Source organism: Malurus melanocephalus, unplaced genomic scaffold (genome assembly GCF_030028575.1).
Source record: "Malurus melanocephalus ecotype Western Australia unplaced genomic scaffold, MMel_1.1 scaffold_21, whole genome shotgun sequence".
NCBI classification, from domain to species: Eukaryota; Metazoa; Chordata; class Aves; order Passeriformes; family Maluridae; genus Malurus; species Malurus melanocephalus.
In genome coordinates, this window is record NW_026623253.1 from 3,828,487 (window position 1) to 3,853,869 (window position 25,383).

The 25,383-nt window shown below is 37.6% G+C and overlaps 1 protein-coding gene across 2 annotated transcripts in view; it reads right to left on the reverse strand.

The window, feature by feature from the left end:
- Positions 1–25,383, reverse strand: part of LOC130588942 (ephrin type-A receptor 6-like) — a 379,324-nt gene that overhangs the window by 196,040 nt on the left and 157,901 nt on the right. For both annotated transcript variants that reach the window (XM_057389986.1, XM_057389987.1), the window contains one exon: positions 671–826. In XM_057389986.1, coding sequence (XP_057245969.1) covers positions 671–826 — 156 coding nt within the window. The remainder of the gene's footprint in view (positions 1–670; positions 827–25,383) is intronic.

Here is a 25,383-nt window from a genome sequence, read left to right on the forward strand (position 1 = left end):
CTCTGCACCCTCTGTGGACCCCATGGGCTGCATGGGGACAGCCTGCTCCACCATGGCCACCATGGGCTGCAGTACTGTGTACACCCTTTGTTTTGATTTCTTCTTAAATATGTTTTCACAGAGGTGTAACCACCATCTTCAATTGGCCCAGGTTGGGTCAGTGGCATGTCCATCATCCTCAGAGCCAACAGCAATTGGCTCTGCTGGACATGGTGGAAGCCTCCAGAAGCTTCTCACAGGWGCCATCTTTTTGGCCCCCCCACTTCCAAAAACTGGGCCAAGCAAAACCAACACACATGGCTCCAGATTTTCTAAAGTTTTTGCATCAAGCATATTTTCAAGCACATAAGAAGCAAAGTATTGGTAGTGAAAGCACTACATTGTTATCTATATGACAATGATTACAGTCCTCCTATTATATCTCAGAACTGCAAGTTAAAAAGTCACCAAACTAGGAAACAAAGGTATGTTTAGGGCTATCTAGACTAAACAGTAATACAGACGAAACTGTTTGAATTTGGATTTTAAAAATCTCTTTTGGTAAACTTAAATGGGATTCTTCACAAAATGTATAGACTCATAGTTTTTTGGGTGTTTTGGTTTTTTTTTAAATACAGAACCAAATAAATGAGTCAACAGAATTGCAGACACCGGTAATGATCAGACTTACGGGTACATGCCATAGTTGGTGGGTCCTTCTCAGCTCTGAAATAACCTTTCTCACACTGACAGACAGAAGTGGCTTCTATGTGAGTCAAACTGTGTGGAGGGCACTTGGAGCACTTCACATTTCCAGCAAATGCTTTATAGAATCCAGGCCTGCAAGCTGCAAAATAAGAAGGTAAGTTTCATTAACAGAAGAAAATGTTGGTTATAAAGAAAATCTGTTCCAAGCAGTTATAATGCTTCTTCTTTCCAATATAGATRTAGATGCAGTTTCAATGATACAGTTCTTCACAGTATTTATTTTGGCATATGGACTTAAAATAAAAGAGAAATCTGTTCTTGGTATATAATGGGGAATCATTAAGAGAGACAAGTTCCCAATTTATAGTCCTCAGTGCTGCTTGAAATTGTCTCCAAACATCTTTACTAATATCTCTAAATGTTATCTATGTTTTACATAGCTTCCAGGTGATAACAAGGAAGAGTAAGATAACTTCTTATCTGCCAGAGCTGTTTATATGGCTTCCTTATTGAAGTAATGGACAACTTGCAATACATAATATATTTACCCCCCACAATGCCTTGATGAGACAGGGATGACCTCCCTACATACTTATGGCTGGGTCGGACTTGCCTACAATGCCTCAAGAAACCTCTGACAGCAGATCCTTGTTGGCATGAGAGACTGGAGGAAGGGATGAAGGAAGAGATGAAGGAGCTGCTGACACTCTCCAGCACAAACCAGCACAAGGCTGAGGCTACTCCTGATTGTGTTAGGAAACAACCTGGATACCAGCCAGCTTTGGGACAGCATGCTCAGAGCTCATCCCTTCCCCAGTTACTGGGAGCTGGGGTCCCTGCTGTTCTTAACCACAGCACAAGCTCRTGTGCCTTTTTTTGCTGGCCTTTAAAACAGAAACAAGCCATTAAAATAAATCTTATCACAGATCTGTCAGGCATGCGTTTTGAAATATTATTTTCAAATCATCCTCAGACTTCATCACACACATTTAAACAGAGATTTCTTTATTTTTTTCTGCCAGCTACCACATTTACACATGCCAGCATGTGTTGCAGTTACTGTTTTCTGGCTTCCCAATATGAAAGCAAAAAAATGAGAGAGCAACTAACACATGTATAGATTTTATACACTCCTTTTCCTTCTGACTCCTCCAGTGGTACAACGGAAATCAGTGCTATAAATAYAATTTCCGTGTGGCTTTTTCCCACTTTGACATATTCAGGACTATTTTCTTTACATTGCTAGAGGAACTATGCAGTACTTACTTCTCCTGCAATAAGATACAAAAATTTTAAAATTACATGTTTTAAAAAAGTACCTCAAAGAATGCATTAATGGATTCAGCATCAATTCATATTAACTGAGTTATTAAAAAGTATTCTCATAGATAACATATACAGAGATCAGTTTTTCTTCTGATTCCAAAGGCTTTTCTTGATATAAAAGCAGCTTCACTAGTAGCCGAATGAAAAGGAGTGAGATGACACTGAAAAGGATAACATTTGATTGCCTCTCAGAATCCAAGAGCCAATTTTTCAAATGCAATTTTAAGAGCTTAATTTTGACCCAGCAATTTCAGCAGTTCTTCTCCCAGTGTGTTGTTCTGACTTTGCTGAATAGACATTAGGGAGGTATCCTGCCCTGCTGTCACTRACTGGGGAAAAAAAAAGAAAAGGGTTTCTGGTGTTAGAGATAAAAGGGGTGGGAACAGCAGGGATTTTCCCCTTGAAAGCAGGCTACTGGTTTGATGCAATTGTGATTTTAGTGAGTGGCAATTTTGCACTGATTGGAAAGACAGCAGGTTTGGTGCAGGGAAGCAGGCAGAGCTGTGGATACAGGCTGTAGGCACTGACTCCCCTTAGCTTTGCTGGAAGGAAGAGAGGATCTAAGAAAAAATTGGGGGAAGGGTGTTATGCCTGCCTTCTCCCTTCTTATCTTCTCATGTCCAAATTGTGCCATGATAAACATTAAATACTTGCTTCATTTCACATATGTCGTGTGACAAAAAAATGTTTATGACTAAAGAGTTGGTAATTCCAGGTTACAATTTCATTCAAAGCAAAATGACTGCTTTTTACAATACTTCTGAATTCATGTCTGTCAGTTCTGAAATCATTCCTTCTTCCCTTCTGACCCCCAAACAACAAATCACTTTGGATCAAAAGAAATAGGATATTCTCTCTCAAGAGTAAAATTTGGTCTGAACTTCAAAAAGTTTACTATTTCAAAATACAAATCAAGGAGACGATTAATTTCTAATTTTAAGAAGTAAATGTTTTATTCTGAAATGGTATTCTCTATTGTATTTAAAGTAATTATATTTTTTTGACATTGCCAAGTCTCTCAAAAGAAAGCACATATATACTCATGGAAAAGGTTGGGGGGGAAAYAATGGATTCATGCAGCTCATTTTACTTTTTTTGACGTCAATTCAARTACATATATCCTTTAAGTCAAGGGCGTATCACAAATTCTGTGGCAGAGAATCTACAGGGATATCAGGGAAGCTTTACAATGATGGGGTTTACAAAGCATTGACAACCTACTCCCCATCCAAATGCAGACTCCCACAATCATGATTAGTGATACTTGCAAGAAAACAAAATAAAACAGCCCTTCATAAACAAGGTACAATGACATAAGCTGAAAGCCCCCAGATGATCACAAACTCACAAACTTGGAAAAACTCATCTCTCTRGATAGCTCAGAGCTGATTGCCAAGATTCATGGTGAAAGAAAACAGTTACTCTGTCAAAGTCAAGGAATATGCAACCCGAGTCTGAAATACAGCACTTCATAGAATATACTCTGTACATATAKAAGCTTAGACTCTGATAACAATTATTGTGTTTCAGTGGAAAAACTAACCCAAATAATTGYTAAATTTACCATTTTCCACAGAAAATCTACAAGAACTAGAGTTACTACCCACATTTTCAAAAGCTTGTTTAGGAGTTGTCCCAACTGCTGCAATTTTGGAGATACATGAAGAAAAAAAATAATTCCTCTGTTCCTTTGACCTTAGGTGTCTTTATGGAGCTTAAGGCTGTATGGCACTGAAAACCAGTGTATCTTACGTCAATTTCAATCAAAATTTACAGGAAAATTGCACAAAGGAGCTAATGGTGTGTGCTTTCTATAATTTCTGATTTATGCATGACATTTTGTAAAAGTGTGTTTTGTAAATGCCCTGCTGTGAGGTTGCTGTATGAAAATCATGTGTGTGACTGCAGGCTGTCATATCAAACCACGTAAAAGCACTAAATTATGTATTCCAGTTTGGAGTCCTAAATTCCATGCTTTCTAAAATAAGGATTAGAATGTAACTCCATAAAGAAGTTAAATCAATAGGTTAATTTACATACCTAATGTTAACCAAGTTCCTCTGATTTTGCCCAACTTCCCATTGTTTCCACTGTGTATTCTCCTGCRGCGATTTCAGCAACACAAAATTACTTAGTGCACAAACTGCCTGATGGGCAAATCAGAAGCTCAAAACCTTTTAATTATAAATGGGCTGCATTTTTGCGTTTGGAGAAGGGAAAAGACCTCATCTTTCCCATAGAAAATTGCATCCTATGTAAAAGTATTACAAATAAGTTCAAAGTTTAATCCATAAGTTTTTGTATATTAAAAGTTCAATTTTGCATGAGTTGATAAATCAGGGTTTTCAGTTTCTCATAACGTTTTCTTCGCTCAGCTAATAGTTTTGCACCTGACATTTTCACAAATCATTTATGGACATGTTAGTGAACTAAAATTTAAAATATGCAAATCTGTTCATCATCTGAAAAAGTTCCTAATGATAACTACTCAAAAAAGCATAAAGTTTGGTTTTTATCTGTGTTACCAAACAGTATTTCATCCAGCTTTCAAATCACTCTTGTTTTTCTTAATGTTTTCTACCAGAAGAGACTTTGTGAYTTACTGATTATAGGAGCTGTATGAAATGTGGCTTTTGTAAAGCCTGGGGGAAGATAATATATTGTGTTAAAAGTTCAGTAATTAGCAGGGTATCTGAATGAACAATTCAAAGTTTTCTCAAATGACATATGAGAGACCATGCAGAGAATCACTGATAATTTAATTTGCTTCGTAAAAGGTAACTCATCTAKAAACTTGCTTTGTTACAGCTTCACCAGGATTTCACTAAGCTTTGCAAGGGTCTTTTGAATTGCCCAGTCCAGAAAATAAGGCCATGGCTCCATCACTCCAGAGCACAACTATGGGCTCTGTTCCAGAAGAGTCTTTACTAGTAAAGGCTGTTACAGTCATTAAGTTCTTCCCCAAGCTCAGAGACGTACAATGCACAAAATCCAGAGAATGTAAWCACAGTGGTCATGTGACTAGTCATATTAAAAAAAAACCCTTAAAATATAGTATTCTCACTGCTCTGTAGGAGCTCATCATTGTGAAAGAATGTGGGTGGTTCCATTTTTCGGTTGTTTCSGTTTCATGACATCTGAATTGACCACTACATTGTTAGCTGAAGTAAAGCGAGTCCAAAGGAAACTCAGGAACAACTTTTAGCTACATCTGACACTGTTGATCTGTGGGTGGGAAGGCATTTGTCATGAAAATGGATTTTTTATAGCTGGCTGAGAACTCATCAATCAAATTAAACCAGAGAAGATTCTATTGTCATTTACAATGAATGGCAACCATCACTAGCTGTGAAAGAGGTGTTTCTATCTTTCTGAACCACACAATTTGTTATGCATTTCCACCTCATATATTTTTTTAACCTTGCTTACTGGATCCCACTAATGCCCTGTGAGACTGCTATCTTTCATATTTGTTATATTCTGAATGACTTSAATTTTAAAGTTCTGTCACCCCTCTGCTATCTGATCACTTTATAAAAAGGGCAATCTAACAAGGCCTGTTCTGTTCTACCACTGTGCAAAAAGAAGGAACAATGATATTGCTTTAGCTAATTTATATTTTAGTAGAAGTTTCCAGAAAAGCAAAAAAGAAGTATATTAAAAAAAAAAAAAAACAACCCTAAAAAAAACCCCATGAAAAAAGAATACAAAGAAAGCTGGATGTTGTATATTAAAAAAGGCAGAATAAAATCAAAAGCCAAGATTAGGATATTACAGAACAGTACAATAAAGCTATGAGGACAAATTTGATTATGAGTACTAGCTGATTAAATAATCTCAAATCTCTTCTTTCTCACATGATTCTAGTTTTATTCAGGTCATGAATGGACTGTGAGGGAGATTCACTTTGTGTCACATTCAAACTGATTGTGAGACTGTGCAGGATGAGCTGCTAGAAACCTATGGCATTGTGCTGAATCCACTGAAGGAAGGCCAGCCATTACAGATTATAAATTATCAAACATGCTGGTTTATTGAAAACACAAAATAAAGGACATCATGTATCAAAAAAGCAAGGCTCTAGCTTGATTACCAGTTCCTACAGATARTAAGGAAAGGACAGGTGAAACCCCTAGGAACCTTAGTGACAGAATGACCCAGCTTTGGGGGGACAATAGACTGATTTTCCTTTTTTGTTTGCAATAAATTTGATGGTTGTATTTCAGGGTGCTTTAGTATGCACTTAAATGCATCTCTGTTCATATGCTGCAGTCAATTTCTTCTCTTGCCAATATCTCTGCTCCCTAATACTTCTATTTTTAGATTTGGAGCACAGAGCATTAGATTTGGAAGTCAAGAGCATTACTCATACTCTTGACTTTACAGAGGAACAAGGCAGAGAAGACAAAAAGACGCAGTATAAGGCTGTTTCTTCAAATATAACTACATAATGACTATAGGTAAATGAAATTAAATGTTCTTCCTCTTTGTGTTAATTCTTTTTTTTCCCCAGCAACTTATTTTCAGTCATTCCCATATTTCRTATTCTATGGAGGTTGTTTATGAAAATTATTAGAAAAAAATGACAAAGGAGATAATTCCCACGTGACAAACAGTATTTTCACTTCACATCAATGCAGTTTTTCTCTGTATAAAATACAAGTTTCAATTCAATAACTTGAGCAATTGCTCAGGTCACATAGCATATTTTAAAAGAATCTGAAGTTTATCCCAAAAATACATACAGACAAGATATTAATGATATTAATTTTATCATTGCCTGTCATACTAGATACAATCCAACAGTTCATCAAAGAGCTGGGGTCTAAACAACCCAAACAAAACACAAAATATCCAAAGCAAACAAACAAACAAACATCAAAAAAACCTCAAAAACCCCAAAAATCTAAACAAAACAAACCCAGCATCCTAAATACTAGGCTAGAATTTRAGAATATAATTCTAAATGCATTGGTGCTACTCAAAGAAAAAGATGGAAAATGCTTTCAATACTGATAAAACTCTTTTTCACTTAATTTTTAGAACTGGGTGAATTATTTTTTTCCCAGAATAATGTAGTAAATAAAATTTACCACTACAACAGGGAGATGTCACATAAGAGTGTTCCAGCATCCATGAATACAAAATTACCAAAATAATAAGCAGCTGAAAAAAGGTTAATTTCATTAAAATATCAAGCAATGAAACTACAGATAGAAGACAATATCCATTAAAAAACCCTATTCATAACATAAGGTGCACTGCTGCACAGAGAGTCTGCAACCTTTTCTGATCACTCCCTAAACATGTTTAATAARCTATACTGATGAGTCAAAAGAGGGTTGTTTTTTTTTTTTTTAAAGCTGCTATATTGCAACTTACTGCAATTTTACTTACATACTTACTGCTGACCTTCCTAAAGTCTCACAGAAGTGACAAGTGACAAAAATGGCTGGAAGACTGAGGTACTTTATCAGGGATGGAAGAAGAGAGACAAAACCAACAGGATGCACCTTCACTGYTCTGTGTTGCTGACTGGTGGGGATTCCTGAAGTCCAATAAATTGGTTGAGGTGGGAACCACAAATACTCAAATGCACTGCTCCACACCCAAATTAATCTTTATTTCTGTTTATATTTTATGGATAGATGCCACAGCAAAACCAGAGTTAAATAGATTTCATAAACCCTTAAAGGAGAGAGTAGAAATACTATTTTCTACACTGCATAATTTTTAAAGGAGCATCACTGTGTTTTAGGAAGATAGTGAGTGAAAGGAATCAGTCAGTGTAATTAGGGCACACAATAGAAATGGTAATCAAGGAACATGACAGCAGTGAAAAAGGGAAGTAATTTCCTGCACTGTATTAGTGCATACTCCTGGGATCAGGAAGGCCTGCAGGAAAAGAATGGAAGGAAAAGATCATTACATCTCCAAGCAGCCATCTCCAATAATCACCTTTAATGTGAAAAGGAGAAATGCAACTCTGAGGACACTTAAGGGCCATGCAAAGTTACTCATGTAGTCCTCAAATCTGTCCACAGTATCTGTGAAAACTCTTTATTTTAAAGTATAATACCAGYAATGCTTTATTTTATTGTTCTTTTAAACTTTTTTACCATTGTTTTATTGTTGTAATGGTGGCTAGGCTACAGTTGTAGCTGGAAGACGTTTTGGGGGGGAAGGGATAAGGCAAAAGTGTGASAAGTTTCTCGAAACAGCAGTGAGTGCAGCAGTAAGAAATATCCTTTTTCATAACTACAGAAGGAGCCTGTGTTTGCTGGAATTTCTCCATATCATTTCAAGAGGAATTTGAGTCCAACTCGAAAGGTTGAAGGCTTCTCTTTTCAAGAATCATTCATGCTCCYATGTACAGCAGCAGACTATCAGGAGACACTGCAAACAGGCATTAGACCATAGCAAAGATTCCTTTCTGCAAGAGGAAAAAACAGTCTGAATAGATCAGATCCATGTTATGGGTATTTCCTTTTGCACATTATCTATCTCCTCTGTGTGCTGGTCAAAACAGTTACAAAATCCATCATCTCTTGGTCTGACTGTAATAACCAAATGCTAGAAAAATACCTCCCTCCATTAGAAAGTGCTTTATGTGTACGAGATATAAAGTGCCTTCTCACCAGATATATATACAAAAATTGCTGCTCTAAGGAGAGCAGTTTGTCACCCATATTATATCCTTATTATATATATTGTATCCAATGCTATCATATACGTGTTATTCTCCCTCTCTGTCCCTTCTATTGATATAAACTGGAGTTTGTCATCCCTTTCCTAATTTTTTCTTCTTCCCCTAGTATGTGCAGGCTTTCTGTTTTCAACTCCGTATGTATGCTAAGTAGTCTTTTTCCTATGCAAAAACAGCCCATTGGAATCTGCAGATGCTCTTTTCTCGATCCATAACAAATAAATCTGATAGCCTGGGTTAATTAATTCCTATGGATAGCCATTAYTCAATTTGCTTTGCACATGGGGTTTTTTGGAAGCAATTTTTCTGAGGCTGTTTCTACTTTTGACAAACAAAGAGCAAAACTTTGAGCCTGAGAGTTGTTGCAATAATGTTTTGTTGGCTGGTGTTGTGTCAGAGTGATATTCTGGGTAAAAATAGTAAGTTACCAGAGCAGTTCTCAAATAATTAATGTCACTTGGCTTCATGCCTCCGAAAATACTCAGGGTGTGCACTGAAATCCTACAAAAGCTCCCCCTACCATGACTTACTGCTTTATCACAAAACTCTGAAACAGTKTCTAGAGAAGGCACATCTTGAAGGAATGGAATATCCTTACAGGCAGTTAATGATAATAAAAWTAATGCAGTCACTATAGACAAGGTTACAGTCTCTTATTATGGCCTTATTATTACATTGCAGTTTTTAATGACTTAAGGTCTAAAGCTAAATTTTTTTGGGTTCACTGATTCCACTACAGCAATTATTTTTATAATAGATCAGCTAAAGCTCTGCAATTTTTTCTTCTCTGTGCAACTGTCTCTTTTACATTGGTATAATTAGCAAGAACCAATAGCAATGAGAGTACAATCTAACCCACTTGGAGAAATACTTTAAATAACCCAATATTTAAAAAGAGAGGCTTAAAATTATGATAGTATTTTATGGTTCCTAAGATTGCACATTCAGGTACAGATTTGAATGTGTGATTTATGTAAGGCCCTGCTTCATTTACATGTACAAGTCAGGACTTTGGACACATAAACAAAATTACTGTAATCATGGGAAATACAGAAATGTCCCAAAGCAGATAGGAAATTGCGTAGTTGTGTAATTCATGAAGTGAAAAATACTGAAAAATGTTCTTATAAAATCAAGCATTTGGTCTTAGAAATAGAATCCTTTAAGATGTGTTTGCAGAAAAGCTAACAAGCTTGATTTTTAAACACACCAAGCACGATTAGTGACTTCCAAGCTATTTCAGATCTGACTTATCATTGAAAATGACGTACTCATGCTTCTCTGAGAACCAAACACCATTTTCTTTTTCATTATCTCTGAATACCCACAAGCTCAGAGGCAAATAATCTTGATTATTAAAAACCATTTTCAACCCAGCTTTGTATCTCCTACATTACTGCACTAAATTTTATTATTTCATTTTGTACGTAGTTTTACTCTATTCTATCATTGTTTTAAGCATAGAGTTACACAGTGGAGTACTCATGAATAAAAATTCTGTGATTCATGTCAGCAACTAACACAGTATTCGAATGCCAATTTTGCCACAGCAGAAACACACAAAATTACATAATCAGTCCATTCAAATTTTCCTTTTTCTTTCCCTTTCCCTCATATCCATGTAGAACCATTTGCAATACTTCGCCCCAAATTATAGTAACTATTAAATTGTATTTACATAGCTACAGATTACACCAACATTATTGTGGTTTTCTTTATTTCATAAGCAAACATTGCCAACTTCTCCCACCCCATCACCACTGCAGCATTTAGATTTATTATTTCAATGTATAGGTAATGCCTTGGTAACCCAAGGGAACGCTCTGAATACTGTATCAAATATTCATCTACTGGCCTTCTAAGACAGGAATAAATCCTTTGATGATGCAAATCCAACCCCACTTTAATAAWGCAAAAATCATGAAGGTGCCCTTTAGCTTAACAGGGTTTCTAATTTGTGTTTCACCAAAGTAGTTATGTGGGATAAATCTTCAATCCTTGTGTCTAGAATATTTCACATGATTTATGACAAGTATCAGAGTTAAGTATTTCTACTGAACACACTGATATTTCACAGGTATCTCACAGAGATGAGCCACAAATTTAATATGAATTCTCAAACAATTAGGTTGATATGAAAAATGTTCTCTCCAATAAGATTTCTAGTACTGACAGAGAATTTGAGCTTAAGAACACAGGTAAACATTACTTTAAAAACACATTAAATCTACATAAAATCTGAATCTTCCCTAGAAGTGCCAAAGAAGTACCACAGAGGCTTATTTCTACTTTTCAGTGATACTGGATGCACACTAGAGTGTTAAGTTCTTTCCAAATGAAGAAAATATCATTATTCCTAACAAAAAAAAAAATCCTAACCAAAACCTTAAACTCAGASAGGTCAATGGAACTTATTCATGATGTAGCAGAGACAAGGTCACACAGTTAATGATCCTGGCTTCAGTCCAGGTAGAGTTAGAATCATTTAACTGAGGAACCAAACACCCCCAAACAGCACCATTAGCTCATCCTCAAAYTGAATTTACTTTACTCTTTTTTTCCCCCCAGTTTTCTTCACAGCTGCAAACACAATAAGACRGTGTTTTGGCATGAAATTCACCTCCTAACTATAGATTGTTTCACTAAAAAAAAAAAAAAAAAGGAAGTTATTAGTATCACCCTAATAGTGGGAAAACGGCATTGTTCTATTTTAAAGAATGTAAATTAATGTGACAGTTTTAATTCTGAAAGCAGAATGTTTCATTTATTTAATACGCATATGTGTTGTTGATAGCATTTCAGGACAATCACACACTTTTTAATATATAATTTTAGATATTTCACAGGTGATCAGGCATAACTGGAATAATCACTCAACCAAAAGAAAAACAAAATTAAAAATTAGGACTACAAAGTCTACAAACATGACAACTACTGATGCCGCATCGCCACTCCTCGTCAGATTGTGAATTGAATTCTGGTAGAGTTCAACTCCATTTCAGCTTTTAAAGAGTCATTAAGAGGTGTTCAGGACAGTTTGCTTTTGAGCTGATAAATATCTGCTGTTCTAGCTGAGGTGTGGACACATGACAGGAAGCAAGAGAGCTACTGATCTATGGACTCTGGTTGTGTCTAGGKTTTACAGCAGTTAACATTACATTTATTTCACACCTGGGGGTGGCAGATTCCTTGTATGTGGTCAATTTTCACCTTTTTCCTTCACTTACATTCACGTTTCTCATACTGTGAGCAAAATGACTACGAGACAAAGGTCAGGGGCTAYGATTCAGACAGTAAATGAGACACTGCTGCTATCATTCAGTGCTTGGAACTGTAAAACTCAGGGATCTGAATTCATCTAAAGGGTAACAATGGGCTGTACCATTTGGCATCTTTTTTATTTTACAGACTAATTTTTTAATAGAAAACTCAAGAAAGACTAAGAGCCACTCTGTAAACTCAGCCATGATAATAGAACTATACTTGACATGTACATTTTCAATTACTATATAAAGTCATATATCCACAAATATTTAGTTTTAGAAAAATAGATAGATACATAAAAATATATATTAAATTATATTTGTTACTCTTTTGGCATAGCATCTAGAAAGCATTTTAACTAAAACTTAGATATTTTAATTGGACTCTATGGTCACTGCTAATTGTCACTATGATCTTCTATTCTCCTTTTCTTCATAATAGATTTTTTTTTTGGCTTAGAAATGTCCAGATGTATTTCAAAGAACATCTGCTTTAAAGTGACACCACGGATCATTTGATTTATTTGCTTCCTTACTGGTTTCATTCTCAAAATTTGAAATTTTTCTTGTCTACCRCCACAGTCTTCCTCACCTCCCAAGCTGCTTTTCCTGGCCTTTCCTTCTATATTATTATTCCAGAACATGTCTTTATTAATCTATTCATTATGTTTACTTGAGTATTGGTGCATAATATCTCACATAGATTCTGTACTGAAATTTTTTTTTTTGAATGCACAAAAGTAAATCAATTTTATTTGGGAATTAAAGAATATTTCTAGAGTCAGCCACATGAGGAGTGGCTGAGGGAGCTGGAGGTGTTTAGCGTGGAGAAGGGGAGGCTCAGGGGAGACATTTTCTCTCTACAACCACTTGAAATGRATTTGTAGCAAAGTAGGGATCAGTCTCCCAGGTAACAAGTGATAGGGAGATAAATTTGATAACTCAGAGAAACCAAAAAACCAAAATGGAGACCTTTCCATTAGATGATGCTTAATGCCATTTATGTCGTGCAAGAACTTGTTTTGTTATGTTATGTTTCGTATCATTGCTTAAAATGAAAGGATTATATTAACTAAGGATAGCAAATAACAATTTTTTAGTTTTGTAATTCTTACAYTGATAAGTGTTTTAGGGCTTGATGGAAGCAGAAGCTTAGGTGGAAAATGGAAATCGATATGAAATTAATATGTCTMATCTCAGTTCTAAATTTGCATGTATTCATTTCAATTCTATCATAGCTGATACAGAGGAGCTTGACTGGCAGTGCAATTAAGAAAGGCACAGGACTGAGTTACAGGAAATTTCATTTAGAGGTAGCATTGGTCTGGGAAAACATATACATCATCTCTGATACTAGATTTGATATCGGCTSAGGCTATAGCCCTATAATATTTCTAATAAATAGGAATTAATTACGCATTCTCTCCATCCTCAATCCTCTTTCTTCCATATATTAGAAATAGTGTACTTGCAGAATGGATCCTAATCAATCTCTTTCATATAGAATGGCTTTGCATTTGAGGCATATAAACCCCACACAAGAGGCCTGTCAAGCAGTCCCTGTCACTTCTGRTAATATTTGGAAAGAAACAATGACCTTAGACTCTTTTTCTTTACAGAAGACCTTAAGACAGCAGTCAAATAGTAAAAGAACAGGAAGAAAAGTCAATACAAAGAGGATGCCAGTGAGTTACTATTACAATATTGCTGAAATACAGAACTGGAAGCAACCCCKGTTCAGTGGTACATTAAGTGTTAGCCTTCATAATGCTTCTAGTATCTCCTTCATTATCCCAATTAAGCCTTTAAAATTTTGTCCCTAATATTACAATTTCTAGAACTACAAACCTTCTTTATAGACTGCTTTCTACCGCGAAACTGAAGTACACACAATCTTAACGATGTTTGTGGAATAATGAGATTTGAATCAACTGTGAGATGCCTAATCTTAATTGGCAAGAGGTGTGGGAAGATGGAAAATCTCCTTTCCCTATAATCTAATCAAACCCAGCAATATCAGCTTCCAGATAGCAATGTCAGCCTTTCCCCTGAAGGGCTGAGCAGGAGGTTAGGAAAAAATTAATTGTAAACATTAATGTAAATACCAAAAGTTCATCCTGGTCACACTAAGTAAGCCACCTCAGCAACATTTGTGCTTCTCTTGTTCTTTCTCACTTGTGTTGCTGGTACCATTTTTAGTGTCCCAGCAGGCTGAAGCAGGAGCTGTATTTTCCCAAGGGTTTAGCTGAAAATGGGAATGTTTTTACAGCAAGCCTACAAAAACTCAGAAATCAGAGCCACTACAAACTCATTTGGTCAAAGTCAAAGCCAGGAGAAACTTTAAATTCCATTAATTCTTAAAGAATTAATTCTGAACGAAAATATTTCTGTGAGAGCTATCAGAAGAGATTCTTTAATTAGAAGACAGAGAAAAGAACTCCTGGGGTGGTGGTTGTGACAAACTGGAGTTAAAGGCTGCCCCCGATACTGAATTGCAGCTGCAACAGACCTCCTACCCTCGATGCTAACGCTCATCAGGTGCATTAAACTCAGGACACTGGGGAAAGACACAYAGATTGTCCCTAATCCTAATGAGCAGCAGTCACAGCTCACCTCCTGCAAGATGGAGAGCTCATCTGGATTTCTAAGCACTCACTTTGACACGGCATCTTATGAGAGCCGTGAAGATGAGAGCATGGCTCAGTACAACCTGACTTCACCTGAGAGAGGTGAAAAACACAAACCAGCGCCGTCCCACCCTCTCCARGAACTGCCAAGTAGCTCAGGAAGCTGGGGAGACATCACACTACAGCTGAGACAAATGGGAGGAATCATCAAGGTTCTTGGATTATCCCATAGCCAGTAGCAAAAGTGCCAGAATTAAAAAAGTTACTTGATTTATCAAAAACAGATAAAAAGAAGGAACTCTCTTCACACCGCAAGCAGCAGTAATCCCTTTATGGCTCCTTAGAGTCTACATGTGCAAGTTTGCCTAGATTTGTAAAAACAGCCCTAAACCATAAAAAGACAAAAAGATACTTTTTTGTGTTAATCTCCCCACAGATAAAGTAAGATTCTAAAATCCCCAAGACGATCCCCAAGGCAGGGATGTCTGTTTGCCTACAAAACTATTTCAATGACTACTAACATTATCTATCTCACATCTCTCATCATTTCTCTAAAACATACAGAAGCAAAGGTGAGGTGTTTGATACACAGTGGAGTAAGCAAGCAGCTGGAACTACTGCAATTTATGCATAACCAGCCAAACAAGCTGTTGCAACTGATGGTTATGGGTTTTAGCACAGCCTGCTGTTGGCACGTTGTTTTATATAAAAAATATGATGCTGACACATTCAAAGCAATGATGGAGAACTAATGATCGGTTTCAAGAGAGGGACGGTGCTTCCTAATTATTATTTGGACTCATTTATGATAAGTTAGGGCTGGGGTTTGTTTTATTAAACATCATATTTTATGCAATATATCCTTTATTACATAATATCAAGCTGAAGAGAGGGATTTCAGCTAAAATGCCAAATTGCTATTCTGCTGGGCAAGCCTGGTATGCACTAACCAGGAACATGGAATGAGACTGATGTTCCTAGGAGTTTATGGCCTTCCTAATGGCAAGGCAAAGCTGGCAAGGGTACCCTTAGAGTCAATGTTAGTAGTGCACTGGCCAGGATTTAAAATGCTATAACAAATTGAACATTATTTCATCTGATGCAATGTGCCATGGCTTCTGTCTTACTTTCACTCATCTCAGTGCACTAAAATAATTCAAGGGACATGGAGTTACTTTTTTCCTCTACGTCTTTGCTACATTAAGTTCAAGCAAAGCACATAGAAATAGAACTGACCTGAACAAATGACTAGCAGTTTCTCTTGGGCTTCAAAGGCAAAAAGGTATTACAGGACAAAATGCAGCCTTTTTACTGACTGTAGGCTTTACCCAGAATARAAAGAAATAGAATTTGTTAGTACTTCTAACTGTAGAAAAACATCTGACAACTGCCAGCATTTCCTTTGTATGAGGCAATTTATAGGAACACTTATATGTCCATTAAAATGCTCAGCTGTCAAATTGTAGAGGAGGTCTGTTCAGATGGTAATGCACTATATATCAAATGAGAACTATAAACAACAATAAATATATAATAATAGTTGACCCTAATCCTTAGCAAACCCTAGCCCTTAATTTTGCAGCCAGTTTGAAACATGATAATATTGACTAGAAGTTGTTTTCACTTATCTAGTAAATTATTGTTAATTAATTGTGAACTCTGAAAAGGTGCATCCTGTGGTTTAGGCATTCATGGTCAGGAAGGAGAATCCAGTTTGCACCAAAGGAGAGTGGAAACAGCATAGAGAGAGAGAGAGAGAGAGAGAGAGAGAGAAATGATTTAGTGTTGTCAATACAGTCAGAGACCTGGACACTTCATGTAAGCACTTGCACAGAATATTAACCGGGCACCGCTAAGAAAAGAGCCAACTAAAATTTAATACGGTAAATTAGCAACTACCCTAATTTAGTTTTCTTCATTGCATTTCAGATACCAGTATTTTTATTTTCTTTTTATTGCATAACCTAGTGGGCTTTGGGTTGTTATAACTCATGGTTTTAAGCACTATAGACCAGTTCTGTCCATCTCATTTTGAAAATTAGATAGTTAGTGGTATCACAGAATTCCCTGTGACTGAATTCAGAGCAGGAGCATTGGTGGCTTGCTGAGTGCTCTGGTGCTGTTAAGAAAAGGATCTTCTGAGACCTGCTCACAAACGAAGCAGAACTAATCAATCCCTCTTGGACAAGCTGATTACCTGGAAATCAATAGTCAGGGAGTTTGTTCTGGACATGAGCAAATACTAAATGTAAGTTTCAGCAAAAGTAGCACAGAAAGCACATCTATGAGGCAAATTTCTGTAAAGCAGATACAGAAAGCACTGAAGCACAGAAGTTCTTGTTATGTCCCAAAAGACTCTGCTGTGACATGGAAAGCACAGATATTCCTATTCCATCAGTCAGTGTCTCACAACAACTAATTTTCCACCAGCGATCAGGAAGCTCAGAGCACTCTTTCATCAACACCCAGGGAACTGAACTGGYTCCTGGTGCAGAACACTTTGCCCTTCTGCTAATGCAGTTTGTGTTTCAGATTCTGTTTGTGACAAGCTTTGAATTCTGTTTGGGTTTAACATGGCATTACAGCTGCTGGGTGTTTCACTCTGTTACTGCCAGGTCCAGAGATASCACAACCTGGGAAAGGAAAACAAGAGCCTGCAACAACTGATTGACAGGCCTGAAACACCTGGGAGAAGACCATCACACAAGAAATAATGGCTTAGAGAAAAACAAATTAGGAGCCGATTTATATTCCAGGAGACATTTTATTGCCTGCCACTCTCCATCCCACTGAAATATTGTGATGGATTAGGGTGACAGAAGAGAATTGCTAGGTGCTGGTAATGACAATTTGAACAACGAGGTGAAGGAAACACACCATGCTCTGCCTCTCTCCAGAACACGGTGAGCTTATTGTGRAGGGAATACAACCCATTAGTCACTGCAGGCACCTCAAGGTGTGCTGTTCACATGTACTTTCACACTGTGGGCATCCCTAACCCCCAATTCTGGTGAATTTTAAGGGCTTATTCTAAAGTCAAAATACCAAGAGGGAATTGAAGACTGAAAGCATTCCCAATAGCATTAGGAAATAACCATAGTGAGATCTCTTTCATTTGATACCAACCCCCAAAATTTATCTAGAGCTACACAAGCAGAGCTTTTATGCCAAAGGGAAGTAGTAGTTGAAAATGGAAGGGAAGGCTGGGCTAGGCAGGTAKCGTAGGTCTAAATTCAGTCACGGCTTTCCTAAAGTATGAGTGGCCATGATTCAGTCTGGCCTCAGCTACTGTGTTACCATGACAACTTTTTTGTCCAAAAAACCTGAAGGTGGAGAGGGGAAACAGAAAAGAGAACCTTTGTTTTACAGCCCACTGTCTTGAAGGGAGATGATTAGAAGCGAGTCAGAATTCCCAAAGCAATGGAGCTGTTAGTGGCAGTTCTGAGACCTCTCAGATCAATCACTGGAGGTCCTAGGACTGTTGTGGAAAGGGAGCCTTTCATCAGACTGGGAGAATTCCAGGGCTTTCCGGCTGCTTCCATAAAAAGCCAGCATCAGCCTGGCTTGCTCCACCCTGAGTCTCTGATAGGGCATAGGTGGGACAGAGATTTTCCATGCCCACCATGCTGCTCAACATGAACTATGCAACGTATCTTCAAGCACTGAAGTGAGCTTCAAAATGTAACCCTTGAAAGAAATCCTCAAAAGCAGAGGACTTGAGAAGGAAGATGTGATTTTCAGGTAAGGCTGTGGTAGCTGCTGATACACAGCAGCCAGAAAAATAAAAAAATAAAGGGCATAATGTCTTACCCTAACCTCAGGGACTCAACCCAGGCACAGTCCAAGCACTGAGCTTGTTTCACTTCATTCTGCCAAAATTAGAGAGYGTGAGGAAGAACAGAAAAAGAAATTCAGGGAGAAATCCAACAGCCTTTGGGAAACCCTTCAACTGCCTGYTGCGTTTCCAGGGTTAGCCAAACAATTGTGTTTTATTCTCTACAGTTGTCTGAATTGGCTCAAGCTACCAGTTTGCATTATAATGTTCAGCAAAATACAGAAGCCTTTTTGAGGGAACTCCAACATGGATTTGAAATCAAGGAAATGCCCAAAATACCTGGACAGTGGTGAAACAGATGGAATTTCTAAGGTTTCATGCCCATTTAAATCATAGTTCTACATATGTTACTTTACATGTTCACCAGTCACCATTAATAGAATTTTCATAAGGAGATTTCATTTATATAAAAGAAAAAGATCCAAAAATGTATTGAGTCACAGGTTTGCTATGAGGTGAGAGAGCAATTATCAAGATCATTATTACAGTACATTAGTGTCTAATGGTGGTGTGATAAGGATTGTAAAGTGCCTACTGTGTACTTAGCTGTCTTTCAGTTGGCATTCAGAGACAAAAAAGGAATTATCTGTATTGTGTGTGTTTGCTGAATGACTGGGAAAATAGAATGCTTATAGATGTAGAGCAGAAAACCAACACAAACAGAAAAAAATGCTCTTTCATTTCCATAAACAGCAGTGCTGACTTTGGAAAAATGACCCATAAGAAGGTGTTGAGATTGTGTCTTCAGTAAAGTAATTTCTGTTTCTTAGGGTCTCTTTAAAATAAAAGGAGTGTGTGTTTCTCCATGTGTACACATGTACAAAGGACAACCAATTCTACATGCCATTTTTAAACAAAATGCATTTCTGTCACCACAATTGACTTTTTGAGCAAAAGATATTTGGCTGAATCAATTTGAACAGCAACATAGAGTTTGGCAGCAATCCATTTCTGCTGAGATTAAGCCAGCTGCTACTGAATCCATTGATCCTTCTAGATATTGATTTGTTAATTTAATAAACAATGAAGTTTTAGAATGTGAACAAATTCACAATGCTGAGGAGATAGGATTTTGATAAGCTCTGCTGCCAGACTAAGCTGGTAACACTGTCAAATGAGAAAATCACACATGATTTAAAACATTAAAGGTTTCCAATGTGGAAGACTGCTTAACCACAACTCTAAATAAAAGTATGTTGGAGAAAAGCTCTCAAAATTAAAAATGTATAATCTTAAAAGAGCAGATCTGCTTCGTTTTCCATGTACTAATACTAGTGATAAAAGCCATTTTACTACACTTAATGCTCCTACTTACTTTGAAAAGTCAAATTATCTTTAGGAGAAAAGAACAGATTCTATTCTTATTACAAGGAAAATTGTGACAACTTCCAGCCAAGGATTAGGTTCTCCCTGAGACAGCTCGATGTACAACAGTCCTTCCCTGTGCAGCTCCCAGCTTTTATTCTCAGTCATTTACTAACAGGCTGAGAGTCCACAGCCTAAATATGCCATGCTCTGAGCAGATACACAATCTGTATCCCTGGCACTAGGATCCTGCCGTCTTGTTCCCTACTTGAGGCATTACTGCCATTAGGATGCCCTCCTTTGCTCATTAATTCCATTCACATAAATGAACGCTGGTGGCTCAGAGGGCCACAGCTATGGCTGTGTAATAGGACTGCCAAAGTGACAGAGTGACCTCTCCTGCCCATGGTGGTTAGAGCAGATCAGCAATTTACCACCCAAATAGATCTTTCCCTGGAAAAATGCTAGTTGTAGAAAATGGATGTTATGTGGGGGGAAAAGAAAAAAAGAAGAAGTTGTAACAAAGCTGTAACAACGTGCCTGTTTTCCTACCAGCCATCCTGAGGAACTTGCTGGGGATCAGCTTCAGCGCCAAAAGGCTGACAGGACAGAGGCACCTCCCAACAGCTTTAAGCAGCTCAAAGGCGAAATACTCTGTGGACTGCAACAGACTGAGGTCTCCTAACACCAGCATAAGACTGAAGTAAGAAAAGTATGTGGGAAATGGTAAATATTGCTCTTGAGGAAAGCAGTCTCCCCCACTTGAAATTTTTTCTTCCTTAACAAGAATGAGCTACAATATCAGTGATTGCTCAGTTTAGCCTTCTGTACATTCAACGATGCCCACTGTCAGTTGCAGCTACACTTAAGAGCAAGAATAGAGCAGCATCAGTAAACCTTGAAAAAAGAGAACAAGAAATGGAGGAAAATCTAGCATTGCATGATGGACTCAAGCCCTGTCTTGGGCTTTCTGAGGAAAACRTGAACAGAAGCCTTGACATTGCCAGGCTTTGGCTGCCCCAGCTCTTCTCCAAAAGTCTGTAGTTGCCATAGCTGAAAAGCACATTGCAAACACATCATTCTACCCATACAAGCAGTTTCTATGTTTTTTAATTTCTGATGAACGTTCTGAGGCACTACTACAGATTTCTGTTTAAATGGGTTTCACTTAAATAGAATCGGGTTGAAGTCTTTTCTGAACTTTTCTCTGCTGGAACAAAGAGGATGCATCAAGATGCACAGAGAACTGAGGGGGAAATCAGCAAGGATGTACATTTTCTCCTCCAAAAATTAAACTATAAAGCATGAAAATAGGGGGAACAGCCCCTAGAAAACAAAAATTGTTTGCTTTCTTCATGTTCTAACTATTGCTTTAGAACTTGGATCATTCTTGTTATATCTAATGCTTATACTCGCTGTATAATATTTATCTATGAAGCATTGTTACATAAAGAGTATAAGATATATAGGGTAGATTAACATTTTCCCATTCTACAACATGCTAATAGTGCCAGAATTCAAAGAGCAGTCTCCTGGGTGGCCAAGTGAACAGTATGAAATAAAACATTCACGTGCCATGCCAGCAGCTGAGAACTATTTAATGAAAAGACAGAGCCACAAAGAATTCATACATCACTGTTGAGACAAGAGCACCTTGATAAGGGAATTTTGCACATTTTCCATTCCATACAGGTTTGTTCTATTACTGCAAACATAAACTTGGGTAAAGAGCACAGTAGACAGGTCAAGCTCAAGGAAAACTTTGTATGTTTGTAGAGGGACATGATGTRGAATTATGGAAAATGCCAAAGCCCAGAAAATCTGGGTAAGTATTAATGTGAATCTTGAGGAAATCCATATACATACAAATATTCACTGGCCATAAAGTTTCAGTCAAAACAGAAGTAACCCAAGGTCAAAGCTATGAATGGTGTGCAGCCTGTGCAATAAAAATGTAAATATCTTTCATTCTATGGAACCACAAATGTGTTTAGCTACTCTGTGCAACTGGTCATCAGCACAGCAAGGAAGAGAGGGATGAGTCTGTTCTTCACAGACAGGCAGTGCAGACGTTGATTTCCAGAACTGTAAAAAATCAACTCTTGCTGTTATAGCTTTTCCTGTAGATGTGCACACACAAATAAGTGTGCATGGATCAAAGAAAACAAGGAAAAATAAAACTAAAAATAGACAGCTTATTCATGGGCATCAGTAGAGACTAGAGGATTGACAAAACACCTGGAATGATTCTGAACTAGTTTTAAAAAAACATGGAAAAACTATCTGCTATTTTGTTATCTCAATTTATTTGTTATATTGTATAGGGACAGCAACAGGTTGGCAATGTGGCATAATCAAAGCAGCTTTCCACAGGACTTAAAGTCAATTTCCYTCCCTAGTCCTGCTTCAATTCAAAATACATTGTCCTTTTCAGTGAAAATCTACCCTAACATGAAGATGGCTAAAACTGATAGTCATGCCAAATTCTAAATACTCCCAAACAAAAAGCTTTATATTTCAAGGTCTGCATTGCAGGAGCTGTTCTTTCTGGGTATCTTTAAAGGATCTTGGATGACATCAACATGATGMAAGACTGAGTCTTTTGCGCATCTGCCACAGCAACTCCAACCATGAACAACCATGAAATACTCAGTAAATTTCATTGATGTGATTAAATCAGACAGAAGTTGGGTCTTTTATTTAGGTGCTTTCAAACTTGATGAATCCCAGGGCCATCAACAAAAAAATAAACATTGTGAAATGAAGTAGTAGATGCTGCACATTTAACATACACTTCTATGGCTCTTAGAACACTAAACTTACTTAGGATAGGTTATTAACATGAAAACATTCCAGTACTACCTCCGTTCTCTCAAAAATCCCATTGATTATTGCTTTTGTGTTTGAAGGAGATATAACATTATCTTACCTTCCAAAGAATGGTGACTCAAATAATAYTATTTTTTTTTAAATTTCATCCCAACAATAAAACAGAGTCCTAGATGATTACGACAGGATGATTCTTGTACCTGATTCTTCATCAGAGAACAAAAGAAATCAAGAAATTAAACCTGAAGCATATCAAAAAATTACAACTTCAGCTATTCAAATTTAATCCACAGTTTGCAGTAGAAGCGGTCAACAAAGTGTCTTCCAATAGAAATTAGTAACTTCAGTACACTTTTCAGAATCAATCTGGCTAGTTCTGTTGTAATAGTTAATGCAATTACAATAATAGGTTTTAAATGGGTTTATATTTCAAGTACGATTGTGCTGAATTGAATTATTCCCTACTTATCACACAAATATTGGATGAACATTCCTCATTTTCAACCAGCACTTTTAAATTGATTTCCCTCCACTTCAGCAYGATTAAATTTCTAAAATAACGTAGGCAGATACTTCACACTCTCAAGTACTGTCACAAGTAGTAAATCTTCTCTAGAACAAAAATAACTGCAGTAAGTCCAGCCTCTCTATACAAATATGCAAATACCACACACCTCAGAACATCTACACTGAATCATCTGTTCTCAAGACCAGAACTTGARTTATACAGAACAATGCAATGTATTGCAGTGCTTTCCATTAGAAGTATTTAATGTTGATGAGATGTTGATGAGGGGGTTTAGGATGCTATGGAAAAGAAGAGTAAAAAAGGGTATAAAGCAAAACAAGACAGATTGGATAATGTGATTTTCCCCTCAAACAATATGCCATGATTAGTTTTAGGTTTTGATTCAAGCACAAGTGGATGACTGAGGCTCAGAAATTAAGTTAGGAGCCTGGTGGGCCCTTAGCAATGACAACTGGCAAGCAGCAGTAAGAAAAAAACAAAGTAACTTTTGAGAAAGATGACCAAGGCCTTTGGATCTATACACAGAGGYTTCCCTTACGGATTTCTTCATGATTTGAAGGAGGAACAGCATCAGAAACTGGGCCAGGCCAGAATCAAAATGAAACAAAACTCCAATAGCTTACAGCATTTGTACAGGACAACTGCTTGCATGGCTTAATAACACAGAACCATGTTTGAATATGTTTTTAAATGCTCTGCATAAGCAATTATATCAATGATTCTTGATAACAAATCTCAAATAGACAATGYATGTTTCCCACAATAAAATATACCTATATTATGTACTGAGAAAGGTCGGTAAATGATATCTTGTTTTACCATGTTCTGCAATCTTCCCAAAGAGAATTAAAAACCCCAAACACTAAGTCAATATATCTTCTTATTATATGCCAGAAACCAAAGCAAGAATAATTCCTAATTCTGTTTCTGAGTAGCAGGGGGAGTTGTAGTTCATTGTCTTCGCCTTGTTTTTCACAGGCACCGGCTGGAGGTTCCAGTTTTCCACTGTGTTCATTCTTCTCTTACAGTCGGTGTTTATGAGGGCAGAGGAAAGAGTGGCTGCTCTGCTGTATTTTGAAAAGGAGCATTTGTGCTCCAGACCTCAGATTTCAATTACACGGACAGAGAGGGAGAACTATAGTTAAGACACCACAACCCCAGAATGAATACTGTTAAAACTTGATTAGTTGCACATCCTCCAGAAACTCATTATCTGAAATAACACAGGATATTTCGAAAATCAAAGGGAGGATAAAAGTCTCTTTTACTTTCTATCCTTTTACATCTTAATGAAGAGTCTAAGTGCATTCAGTTTCAATACTACATTTTAAATTTTGCTGTTTGAGGAATCTGTTTTAATTCACTATGGCCTATCAAAAGATAAAAAACAAAAATAATTATCGACTCACAGAATCCCCAAGTAATTCAATTTGAAAGGAATCTGCCAATCGTCAATAGGGTTAGTCACATAGAATCTGCCTTTGATAAATTCATGATGGTTGTACCAATCAATTTCTTCTTTTCACATGCCTGGATGAGGTTTTAGGAGGATTTCCTCCACAGTATTTGTGAACTGAAGTGATACTGATTGGCCTGGATGCTCTTAACTTTGTCACTCTTCAAGATGGGTGTAACATTTCCTTTCTACCAGTCATCAGGAACCTCCATGGAGCACTTTAAAGGTATCAGCARCTTCACCAGAACCTTGCCCAGCTCCCTGAAGTGTATCCAGTCTGGTCTCGTGGGCCAGTCTCTCATGAGTTTAATTGCTCCCTAACTCCATGTGTTGGTTTTGCTTGGCCCAGTTTTTGGAAGTGGGGGGGCCAAAAAGATGGCTCCTGTCAGAAGCTTCTGGAGGCTTCCACCATATTCAGCAGAGGTAAATGCTGTTGGCTCTGAGGATGATGGACATGCCACTGACCAAACCTGGGCCAATTGGAGATGGTGGTTACGCCTCTGTGAAGACATATTTAAGAAGAAATCAAAACAAGGGGCACACAGTAGTTTTGCCAGTGGAGGAGGCTGAGAAATATGTGAGGGAATGCAGGCACCAAGGTCAGTGGATGAGGGGGAGGAGCTGCTCCAGGCACCAGAGATTCCTTTGCAGGCTGTGGTAACGACGGCTGTCCCCCTGCAGCCCATGGTGACCATGGCGGAGCAGGCTGTCCCCCTGCAGCCCATGGTGACCATGGTGGAGCAGGCTGTCCCGCTGCAGCCCATGGTGACCATGGTGAAGCAGGCTGTCCCCCTGCAGGTGACCATGGTGGAGCAGGCTG